General features: G+C 33.3%; 1 protein-coding gene across 1 annotated transcript; it reads right to left on the reverse strand.

The window, feature by feature from the left end:
* Nucleotides 1-1,090: 1,090 nt before the first annotated feature.
* Nucleotides 1,091-8,347, reverse strand: LOC131174061 (E3 ubiquitin-protein ligase RGLG3-like). Its single transcript, XM_058137103.1, has 14 exons — nt 8,122-8,347; nt 7,883-8,019; nt 6,471-6,617; nt 5,496-5,580; nt 5,269-5,409; nt 5,075-5,188; nt 4,880-4,977; nt 3,776-3,825; nt 3,584-3,689; nt 3,343-3,451; nt 2,076-2,091; nt 1,818-1,971; nt 1,404-1,460; nt 1,091-1,298 (listed from the first exon to the last, which is right to left on the reverse strand). Exons 1-14 carry the CDS (start codon nt 8,345-8,347, stop codon nt 1,203-1,205), a joined length of 1,536 nt encoding a protein of 511 aa, XP_057993086.1. The 3' UTR covers nt 1,091-1,202.
* Between the last annotated feature and the right edge of the window lie 4,462 nt (nt 8,348-12,809).

The raw sequence follows: 12,809 nt of genomic DNA on the forward strand, positions 1-12,809 counted from the left end.
CGGTTCGGTTCGAACCGAATGCTCACCCCTAATTGCTTTGTTTCAACTTAAATCAAAATCCACGATCTGTTTACAAACCAAAAATTTTCAAATTTTCTTAAATAAATTATATTTTAAATACAAAAACATACAATAAATTATATTTAAGGCTAGAACTATTTTTTTAAAAGATAAGTTGACCAAATTATTTAAGAAAAAAACATCTTTGATTAATTATAATAATTAACTATATAAAGGAAAACATCATAATTAAAAAAGAAAATTAGTATATGCATTATAAAGTAATTAACATTAAAGGAAAAGGACTATTTAGTATAATTAAGAGAGTGTTTATTTTATCTTATATAAAAATGCTGAATCAGTTTATAAATTTTAAAAATAAATTAATTTATTTTGTTTATAATAATTTTTAAATTTATAAGTTGAAATTATAAATTAAAAAAAAATAAGCTGAAGACCTATCCTTTCATTTTAACGCTTACTAAATTTTTTTTATATTATCTTCATTTAATTTTAAAAATTTTATCATAAATCTCGATTAATATTCTTTTTAGTCATTTTAATAGTAAATGTGTTTATAAATTATTTTTTAATAAACATATTAACTACTTGCAAGTCATATTTATAAGTATTTTAACCAAATGCTACTTTTTCATAAATTAAATCAAACACCCTTTGAGTAGAACCACCAAATGCCATTTTAGTAAAGGTTCACTCTTGCCATGAACCAGAACCAGACTACACAGGTATAAGACAAATGAAGCTCTTACTCCTTGGTTCTCCATCAACTTGAGAGCACAATTGATGATTCAATTCAAAAACAATGAAAAAAACACAAACATGGGAGAAAAAAATGGCAGACAGAACAGGAAAGCTGTAAAGGGATGTAATGTAATAATATATCGGTTAAAACTACAAATCCAACAAAGTGCACCGACTCCCAAACAAGAACCATAAATTCACATCCCCACAACCATTCAAATTACAGGGATGAACAACAGTAATATAGTATATCTAATGATTTAACCAGGGATTCTAAATATTCCCATGTAGGTTTTGTATAGGTGTTCTTCTTCTTCTTCTTAACCAGTGCCCCTGCAAGTGTTAACTGAAAAGGAAAAAATTCCAGTAAGAGATGGTTTCATGTTCTCATATTTGCATCATACATCTAAAGCCAGAACAACGAGACTCGTTTCTGGTGTTCAAATAATGCTGCCTAACAGTGTTCTGCTTTGAATTGGCCTTCTGCAGAATGGACATGGCTTATCTGCTAAGAGGTCTGAATATTCGCTACATGTCTGTCAAAAAAAAGATAATTCATAAAACAAAAAATGCATCAAATTTCTTCCATTTGATGTATCTCCTGTAAAAGCTTAATAAAAATAGCATCAAAGGCGAACTACCTGATGTCCACAATCAAAGACCACTTCCTTTAAATTCCAGGTGCAAATGGAACAAAACTGCATAAGCACAATAACCACATAGAAGTTTATCTTTATGCTCATGACCAGCAGTCAAAGTCACATGAACAATTTAACCGGTAAATTGTTGGAAAATAAGGGTTAGCATCTAAACAAGTGTCATGCCGTGTGAACTAAAATCCCCAATGCAACTCACTGCCAAAAAATAATGCATCTTGTGCAACCATAAATAAAAATGGTAAACAAGCAAAGTGCATATTCCAAAATAATCAAAGCATATTTGATTAAACCCAAACCTTATTCAGAACATAAGCAGCCAATTTCTATATGCAAGAACAATTTTATAATGTTTTTCTTCGATCAGAAGGTATTTCCACAACTTAAAAAGCAACTTACCAGATCTTCAATAGTTTGGCTCATAGCAAGCAGAGCTGAATCAACAGGCTGGCTGTCTCCTTCACAAGGAGGTACATGTGAGCTATTGAAAGATGATTCTCCAATGTCAGGTGGAGGAAGGGGAATCCTCTCAGGAACGCTTCCTATTTGACAACTGTCAATTAAAATGAAAAGGTAAAAATATGACAAAAAGATGCATCAGTTTTCAATTGATAAAGACTTTAAAGAATGACCAGAAGGAAAATATTCTTTTTTTACCCCAAATTTAGATATTTTGTTGTGCTATACTCAACTCAACTCAACTCAACTAAGCCTTTATCCTAAAAATTTGGGGTCGGCTATATGGATTCGCTTTCTCCACTCTGAACGATTTTGGGTTAAATCCTCAGAAATGTGTAATGCTTCTAGGTCATGTTGTACTACTCTCCTCCAAGTCAATTTAGGTCTACCCCTTTTTTTCTTTCTATCCTCTAACCTAATGTGCTCTACTTGTCTAACTGGAGCCTCCGTATGTCTACGCTTCACATGACCAAACCACCTCAATCTCCTTTCTCTCAACCACTCCTACCTTTTCTCTAATACTCTCATTACGGACTTTATCTAGTCTAGTATGGACACTCATCCACCTTAACATTCTCATCTCTGCAACTCTTTCAGTGCCCAACACTCACTACCATATAACATAGCCGGTCGTATGGCTGTACGGTAAAATTTTCCTTTCAATTTATTGGGAATCTTACGATCACATAAAACTCCCGTGGCACGTCTCCACTTCAACCATCCAGCTTTAATCCTATGACTAACATCCTCCTCACATCCCCCATCTACTTGAAGGACTGAGCCTAGATATTTAAAGTGATTACTTTGGGACAGTATCACTCCATTCAAACTAACTCCTTCCCTATCACCAGTTTGGCCTTCACTAAACTTGCAATGCATATATTCTATCTTCGTTCTACTTAACTTAAAACCCTTTGACTCTAGAGTACTTCTCCAAAGTTCTAGCTTTCTATTGACTCCTTCTCGTGTCTCATCTATCAGAATAATATCATTCGCAAACATCATGCACCAAGGAATACTCTCTTGTATATGTTTCGTTAGTTCATCTAAAACTAATGTAAAAAGGTAAGGGCTTATAGCTGATCCTTGGTGTAATCAAATTGATATCGGAAAATCTCTTGTGTCCCCTCCCACTGTGCGCACAATAGTAGTTGCTCCTTCATACATATCTTTCAATACTTGTATGCACCTAATAGATACCCTCTTTTGTTCTAACACATTCCATAAGACCTCTCTTGGAACACTATCATAAGCCTTCTCCAAATCAATAAAAACCACGTCTAGATCTTTCTTCACATCTCTATATTTCTCCATCAAGCTTCTAATGAGAAAGATCGCTTCCATAGTTGAACGATCGGGCATGAAACCAAATTGATTGAGAGAGATAGAAGTATCATGACGTAGTCAATGCTCCACAACTCTTTCCCACAACTTCATAGTATGGCTCATGAGTTTAATTCCCCTATTGTTGTGCTATACTGAGAGGGAATTTTCATCAGAGCAGCAAGAGCAAATTCTATCTCCTTTCTGGATGTCTCCTCATTCTTTGACATAATTTCCGTGAAATTCACAAACTGCAGAGAGAAAGGAAATTTAAAAAAAAAAAAAAAATCTTAGTCAGTGTCATAATTCTCCATAAAAATATAAAACAAATAAGAATAAATAATTCAAAGAAAGGAGAATTTTGAAAAGCCTTAAACACTTACATGAAAGTTATTAAAGTCTCGAGCAGGGATGTTATCACAAAACTCCTTCATATTATCCCAGGTTTCATCTCCAACCCCAACTAATATAATGGATAAGGGAAGCTTGCTGTGAGAAACAAATGCATAATTAAAAAATGATTAGGAAGTATAAAAAGACCAATTGGAGGAGAAAATGGGCTACCCTGATTTTACCTTGTTTGTACAATGGCTTCAGTAGTCTTTTGGACCTGCAGGCCACCGACCTGAGATGACCATTAAATATATTGCATTAAAGCGTTGGATGATTATCCAGTCACAAAAATTGATCCACAGCTGATAGCCATCATTTCCGCAGAAACCGTAGGTGATATGAAACCCATTCTTGAACCTTTACTTGCAAGCTTAAGCTTTTTGGTTGCATTATATCAGAAACTCTTTAACCTTAAAGTCCAGAGTTCAAATCTAGAAACCCCATATTATTAATTAAATTTCAACACAAGGAAAAAATGAATTAGTGCTTGACCACATTTCTAGCCAATAGGTTCCAGTTTGAATCCTGGCCAGTGGCCATCCCACCTCATATTATTATCAATTAATTCCATCACAAATTAAAAGTAGGTTAGTACTCGACCACTCTTCAAACCCCAGTGGACTTTTGCATTAGGGGGCTTTAGTGATATAAAATCTTAGGTTTTAGACCTAATGACTAAAGAGTCCAAACCTTTGCATGCATTTTCAACTTAAGCCACAATATTTAATTTTATCAATTTGATTCTCAATAGCAATCAAATTATTTGCTAGATGAAAATGCATGAAATTGCTAACATGGCATTCAGTGTGGTGCAACATAATGGAAAGCAACAAAGTATATGTTGAAGGAGTGAAATGGAATACTCAGAATGTATTGGAACCAACTATTCCATTTGATTGTTTCTTTACAAGCATCTGTATTTGATATGGTTACTAATATAAGGCACCAAAGATTAATTTCATTTAGAACATATGAACATAAAACTCTTCTTTCCATTTTTCTTAGAAAACTTTTCCAAGTTTTCCACAAGCAAACAATCGCAAATTTCCTTCCTTTCCCATTGTCAAAGAACAAAATCTATTCTTGAGCCTATGACTAAAAATGTAAACTTTTACATTGAAAAGTTCTTTAATATGATTGAACTTTTAGATTGAGTAGTTCTTCAATACCCACTTCCATTCCAAACTCTCTACATATAGGGCAACAAAGGAGCAGCAAACCACATACAAAGAAGGATCATTTACTAGACATCAAATAAAAAATAAAACAAGCATACAAGAAAATACCTCTCCATCTGCAATTATCAGTAATACATGATACTGACCACCACTTTGCTTGACAATGGACATTGCCATTTCAATGATAGGTGCAAATGATGTTGCCCCTGCCATGGAATGATACTAAACATAAGCCATAGGAATCAACAACTTCAAGAAATACTTTCAAATTACCAACAAAATTTGAGGGACCATAACTCATACCTGAAAGTTGCAAGTAAGGCACAATGTCCCTGTAGCGACCTAAGACTTCCTCAAATCCATTACAAATTCTCTTATCTGGATAGAAGGAGAACACATCTCGATCACATGTTGATGCTGTCAACAAAAGTAACATTTGTTACCACATATATATTTCTTAATTGAACTCTCATAAGCAAGCATTTATCTAGACATACCATCCCCAAATCCAAAACAAGGAATCATGTTATCCTTATCAAAAGGAGCTAAAGTTTTCCCAATAATGGATATTACTTGTTCGTAGGGATTTGAAACATCTCCAATGTGATGCAAGCATCGTTTGCCAAATGAGCTGTGACCTATTCATCAAATCACATTTAAAGCATGTTCCACATTCCAAAGCTACACAATGCATACATTCTAGGTATTGAAGATGAAGCTTAACCTGTCCACTCATTACTCTTCGTGAAATCAATACCAAGAAGAATTTTTGAGGACTCAAGGCCTGCACGTGCAAGAGCATCACTCACCTGCGAATAAAATAATAGTTCATTCTACCTCAAAATTATTTCAATAGACAGAATGATCAGAGCAATTTCACTGAAAAAGTAGAACCGTGGGTAAGAATTCCATGCCATTTTTCAATGACAAACAACCAATACAACCAGCCATGTTTCTCAAGCCTGATAAGCCAGAAATAATGCACAAATACATTTCACAATAATGAAGAAGAACAGAAAATGAAGTTAAACACAATCTGAAGGCTAGTTTGAAAAACACAAGTATTTTGAACACCCAAGTGCAACAACTGACACCCATAATAAATGTCAGAAGTATATGAACACAACAACCAGCATTACATTCTCTTCCTAAAAACAGAAGATGGCCTATCTTCACTTTCCAAGACAAGGAAATATGTTATGGGCTATGCTGACGATTTAGTCTAACATATATCCTGCATTCCTGCTTAAGTGAATCAGCATAGCACAATACAAGTGGTTGATGCAGTGACAATTTTTTTCAAGAATTTACTAAACATTATCACTAAAAGATATAGTAATATGATAGATAAAAGTTAACTGAAACGTATACACCCTGTCACCTGGCACCACAATGTCTATTTTGAAGCAGCAAGAATGTGAAGTTCAAATTAGTTGCACAGAAAAGGAGAGAGATACATACAAAACAAATTGTATTTTTATTGCAATTCAAAGATTCTTAAACAGTAAACACCTTGCATAACATATTTACCTAATTAAATGAGCAAAGCTACTCATTGAGCAAGTTGCAAGTATGCAACATGGATTCTTAGTTTTATTTATCTCTATCAGCTCACACCATCCTTTCTAATTCTTCTTGTATATCATCTCACATGTATAAGAAAATCACAGAGTCTAAAAGTTATTGCATTCTGTATTACCTGATCCAAAGTTTCGCACTCAGCAGCAAGTGTTTCAGAGCAGAAGCCGAAATATTCTTCAAAATAGGATGACTGAGGATATCCATATGGACCCCCTGAAGAAGAATTTGAACCCTCACATGAGCTTCTGCCCCACAGCTTGCTTCCCTACAGAAATTTACCCGTTACTAACAGAAACCACTTGTTTCTTTCACATCATAACAATCCTAATCAGCCAAAAAATTGTAAGTATTATTATTCTTTATTCAAACAAATAGGAAAAGAAATCAATGAAGCCAAAAGAGGACCCTAATATGTGTATCTTAATTCTTAAATGTCTTTCAAACTACCAAGCAGATGAAGGGTACTGAATGATATGGGATGACGATTTAGTTGTACACTTGTTATATTAACTATGATTACTAAAAGGAACTTCATGTCAGATAGTATTCCCTCCCATCCCCTATCTCTACATAAAGACATGTGGCTCATGTAAAAACCCAGATACTCTACTATTTTCCTCCACTAATATTGCTGACTTAAGGCTAAAACACATCAACCTCCTGCATATACTGGCACAAATCTCATCCTTCATCGTTATGGAATGAAAAAGCTAAGAGCTCCAAAATCTCAATTGGACAAGTGAACTCATCAGGACAGAGCCAGGGTTTTGCCTTAGCAGTTGCAGACCAGAAAGTTATCGTGAAAATTTATAACAAAATTAATATGTAACATCAATCTACAACTATTATTGATTGGATCACGGATAACCCATTTGTTCTTGTGAAATATTTTACGACGCAAACTGCACGCACACTGTAATTAACAGAATTGGAAGAACTTAAGATATATTTTTGTGCATTATCTGCCATTGTCATTTATTGTTAGTATGAATTCACAATATGCAAACCATTTAAAGATTATCTCTACAGTGAGCTTTAGTTTGATGGATTCCTTCTTCCACACTATATTCAAGCCCAATAGAAAACCCACATTATTATTATTTCTAAAAAGGTCAAAAAAATATAAGAGTATTGAACTAGAAAATTTTACGATAGAAGAAAGAAACGATTTTGTTCTTTTGAGCGAGTTACGTTGAAAAAAACAAGGACAGTCTTGAAACTAAAATTAGGAACTTTTAAGGTAAATTATAAAAATAAAAATAGCAAACACGGAGTCTGTTTGAACGACGGCGAGGGTGATAGACGGGTAAATAAAAGTGAGGAGGGGTCCAAACATAAAGGCTCTACCTTTCCATTAATTAATTCCTTTCCTAACAGAACCGTGCAATAACACAATAAATACAGTAAAAAAAGAGAAATGTTTAAAGGCTTGTCCTCATGCAGTTCGATCAAGAGACCAGAATTCTGGATTGATAGTGCAAGAGAAAGAGAGAATAGCACAAACGCTTGGTTTTAGTTTATAGTTCATACCCATTTTGGAAAGCGTTCATACCCATTTTGGAAAGCTGAGGGTGAAAAATTTTGGGGGTATGGTCGGTGAGTAATGGAAATCGACAAGATCTCAGAATTCCTTTTTGTGAAGTAACAACACGCTTGGTCAGTTCCTCCTGCTAGATCCTATCAGCATCAATCAGCAGAACCCAAGAACCCGACTCAGTCGCCAGGAGAAGCAACAAGCGGTGAAGGAATGGTCTCGAAATTTATACTACTTGCGCTAGATTTTTGGAAACCTGCTGCTCTTCGTCTTAAAGGAATGACCAGGTGAAACCAAACAGACCACCAGTCTAAGGAGCTGTATAGTGTTCCGGCGTATGGTGTATTCTTGGGTATAATTTTCCTTAAGCGTGTGGGCTCCAATTGATCCAATGCTAGACAGACAGCAATATCTCTCGTCCACGTGTAAGTTTCTAGAGTTGTCGCAGGATACTGGCCCATTTTTTCGTTTCTTTCTCCAATAAATTAGATACCATCAGGCCCCAGATATCAAAACTTTGCACTTTTCTGCGCCCCACATATCATAGGAAACGAAGTCATTGAGTTGCATGGTCAGCAGCCGCGTCAATGGATAAGCATAGCGTTCCCACGGCTTTTCTTAATTTTAATATTTCTAATTAATTTCTTAAAGATTATGATATCACGATGAAGTTAAACAAATATACAGAAACACAGAGCATTATTCCACTTAACGAAAATTTCAAGATTTCTTAACCAATGCTATTCTTTGATACAACAAAAACCTTACAGACAATTATTATGAAATGTTGTCATAGGTACAAGAAACTTTGTAACAGTCGTTGATCATCTTCAGGCATTTTGCGTTCCTGCAATACAATTTGTATGATGAAAATAGTAAATAAAAGGAACTAAAGCAACAGAATATATGAGAAATATTAAGATTCCATCAATTTTGTAAGCTGACATCAACTCATTTGCTGCAGATATAGAGCAAGTCATAAAAAGAATTATAATGTGAAGTGAACACCAAGTGTGTTTCATTTGCAGTTCATTCATTCCAAATCAAGTATCTAAGGACTAAATTACAATAGGGTTCACTCAAATTAGACATCAACTTAAGCACATACCTCCGCTAAGACATGAATATGATGCATTAACATCTAATCAAGTGTAAAATAATTTTGAAAAATTTTATCAACCTACTTTTCATGTGAAAATTTTATATTCTTATTTTCAATCTTGACATGACTAAGAATAAAAAGATCAATAGAATAATATATAGATTATTCTTTCCACTCCACAGCAACTTAAGGCAGGAATATCATTTTATATGAAGAAAGTAATATCAATTTTCTCACCTTTTCACCAGCTGCTACAAGGAGGAGCCTGCTTCTTGATTTTGCACTCAACAAAAAATTCCTGGAATTCATTTTTTTCAGCATTGTCAAATGAGGTATAATGCGCTCTTATGATGTGGCTTAAATTTTGGATATGTTTTCATGGATCTGAATTTTGACCCTACTCGAAAAGCCCACGTTACTGCCCAAATAGAATATTTTGTAAGATTTGTGGTGGTACCGGACCAGCACAAATATTATATTATCTGCCTATTTCTGCAGTATTGTAAGAGTTTTGGAAAATCTACTAGAGCTAAGGTTTGGAGAATTCTGTGTAATTCTATCTCTCTCTTTTTCTAATTTAGTGTATTTTCTCTCATATTTGGATGGTGGACGTAGATTTTACAGCAGAAGCATGTAACTATATCCATTTTTTTTTCTTTTCTCTATATTGTGATTGTGCAACTGTGTGTGTCTGTGCTTGCTATAACAATGAGCCTAATGATCAAAACATCAGAAGGAATAAAGAATCAAAACCCAACCACATCAATGAGTCTTGAGCAAGTTGCATTCCCTTGAGACTATAACCTACCATGGATCCTTCTACAAGTGCCTACAATAAGAGAATTTTACATAATTTCAGGGTTTGCACTACCATTATCATCTCAATTGCAAAATAATAAATAAAAAGTAGTTAGAATAGGAATACCAAGAACCGAGAGTACCCACACTACTAACACATTTCTAGTGAAATCCCAAAAACTTTTATATCATTCACAACAGGGATTTATAAATTTTAGAGGAAAGGTACTTGTGAATAAGGAATACTACCACATTGTACATCAGAAATATAAAGGTCTGTCCTTTTCCAACGACAAAGTAAAATGTAGTATCAGACACTGAGTTCTCTCCAATATTATTACTAGACCAATCCTTGAATTTTTCCAGAACATAAAAATTATAAAATGGCATTCTATTGCTGTAATAAAATTCAACTTATGAGAGATTAACATGTTCTCACATCAGAGATATTGTATCTGTAACCAAAACTTACCGTGTATAGTTCCACTGCAGGAAGCTTTCCAGAATTCTAAGTTTTCTTCAAAAGTTTTAAGACCACTATGAATGTCTCCGGAATGTAGATAGCACCTAGACGAAAATATACTATAGTTGAAGTATCCAATTGAAAGCTATATTTTTTTTCCTATGCAGATGTAAGATTAGTGTGGGACTAACTGTTATATGCCCAACAAGGAATTGGCTTGGAACACACAGACCATAATGATTAGACAACCTATGGTTCACTAGCAAGTAAACAATGAAAATTATCTTTCTTGTAAGTTCCCATCTGTATTGATAATCCACATTGTTAATCAACACCTAACATATTTTAGCTAACGCCTCATTCTTTCCTTTCTTCCTATTTTCCTCACAGTGCCATATGTTAGAACCATATCATGTCAAATTATTCACAATGATTCTCAGTGTGTGTTTGTTTTTCTCTCTTGCCAGTTATTTTCTGATACATTCTTCCTTACCAGCCAACATCACAAGTTTAATAAACTTGCAACTTTTCTACCTCTCAACAACTTGTATAACATTCTAATAGTTAAAGCTCTTAGTTCACTCAATCGAGAGCCATAAATAAAATTAAACTAATCCTTTCTTCTAAAATTCAATTCTCCAAATATACAAGTATTGTTTGCAACATATGCCACCAGAACTTTCTCCAGATATGCTTAATTCAATAAAAATCATATAAAAATTCTAAATTGCTATATCACACTAGCTTATTGAGATCTTTGGTCCTCCTTTTCCCAATTCCAAAACTTTGCTCATTCTATTTTATAGAACCCATTAGTCTGGTCCTTCAAAAGTCTAGAAAACATGTTTTGAGCGATATCTTTTGATGTAGAACCAAAAATACTCGAAAGGGAAAAGCAACAAAATTCTCAAAACTCTTATTAAATTATCAGTTGTCAATAATAATCATGATAAATCTCTACTAAAATACCTAGATTACATGGGTATTTATAGTCTAATAACTAGACACATATATGCAAATCACACCCTTAGACACATACCATAGACAACTTTAGTGAAAATATATCTAGAAATTAAAAGAAATCTGAAAAATTAAAAGAAATCTGAACATCAAAGTCGCTATGAGCTCTGCACAATAAATACCATAACTAAAGTGATTACTAAACTCTCTCATTGTTTGGGCCATAATAGGGAAGAACGTACGTATGCTCCTAGCACTCTTCTATAAAACCACTATTATAAACCAAAAGGTGAGAACTTTGACTTAAGAATGGTAATATACCAAGTCAAACGGAGGGGGGAAAAACTTTTTCTTGAATTACTGCATTTCTCATCAAGACATCAACCAAACAGAATATTAAAGAAACCAACATGGGGTTTTTCTATATATATATAATTTACATTTGTGCTTTTCTCTATATGCGTTTAATTATCTAGTGGAAAGGGAAATCAAGAGAAGAGAGTACCAGAAATTGATTGAATTAGGAGTTTCATTGTTGGAGGGAGTGAGAGTAGGGTTTAATGCGAGATTCTTTTGGTAACGTTTTAAATTGTACGAAACACACCGTTTTAGCCGTTAAGATCCAACGCATCTTTTGCTGAGAAATGAATGGAATAACTGATGTGGACCTTGGGCTCAGTGGCTGGGCCTAGGAGTTCTATTTATAGGTGGCGTTTTTTTTTTTTTCCTTTTTTTTTAATCAAAGAAAGCAATTTTATTGAATAAACTAAAAAAAATATATCTATGCTTTGCCAATTAAATTGGATTAATTGGGGTGAAAAAATTGGTTCAGTGGGGACTTGAACCTAATACACTTTTAGCCATTAAAATGGTGTTTGGTTTCACTTTTAAATCGATTAAACTGCCTTATAAATAGAAAGTTATAAATATATTAATATTTGATTTGATTTACAAATTAAAAAAACTATTAAAACAACTCAAAAGTTATAAGTAAGGTATCTTTTACTTATAATTTATCTACCTATATTAAAATTACTATTTAACTAAATAAAAAAAATTATATTATCCTAATAATTTTTAGATATATTAACATTATTTTCATTTTAACAACTACAACACTCAATTATATACACTTTTTAGTTATTTTGATAAATTAAATTTCTTTTAAACATTTCTATTTAAATATTTAAACTATTTAAAAATTAATTTTAAATAATTTTATCAAATAATTATTTATTTTTAAATTAAGTTATAAATTAAAAGTAAGTAGTGAAGTCAAACACTCTCTCAATAGCTAAGCAATCAATAATTTTTTTAATTTAGGTTAGAATTGTAAAATTTTTAAAATTCAGATTTTTTTATAATTTTCTAAAAAAAAAATTTTGGAATATCAAATAACAGACTTGTCACTAACAAAGCTCCAGCATAAGTCTCAATCAATTGGTTAGAGAAAGCCTGACTTTAAGGTCGAAATGCCTAAAAACTCCTTTTAAGTCAATGTACAACTTTGCCTTGACGTTTGTCCACTACTTCAAATTAACAGATACGTTCAACAACACGAAATTTTTATCTAAAAACTCATCGTTGAATTTTTATTAAA

The sequence above is a fragment of the Hevea brasiliensis genome, chromosome 15, assembly GCF_030052815.1.
Source record: "Hevea brasiliensis isolate MT/VB/25A 57/8 chromosome 15, ASM3005281v1, whole genome shotgun sequence".
Taxonomy (NCBI): domain Eukaryota; kingdom Viridiplantae; phylum Streptophyta; class Magnoliopsida; order Malpighiales; family Euphorbiaceae; genus Hevea; species Hevea brasiliensis.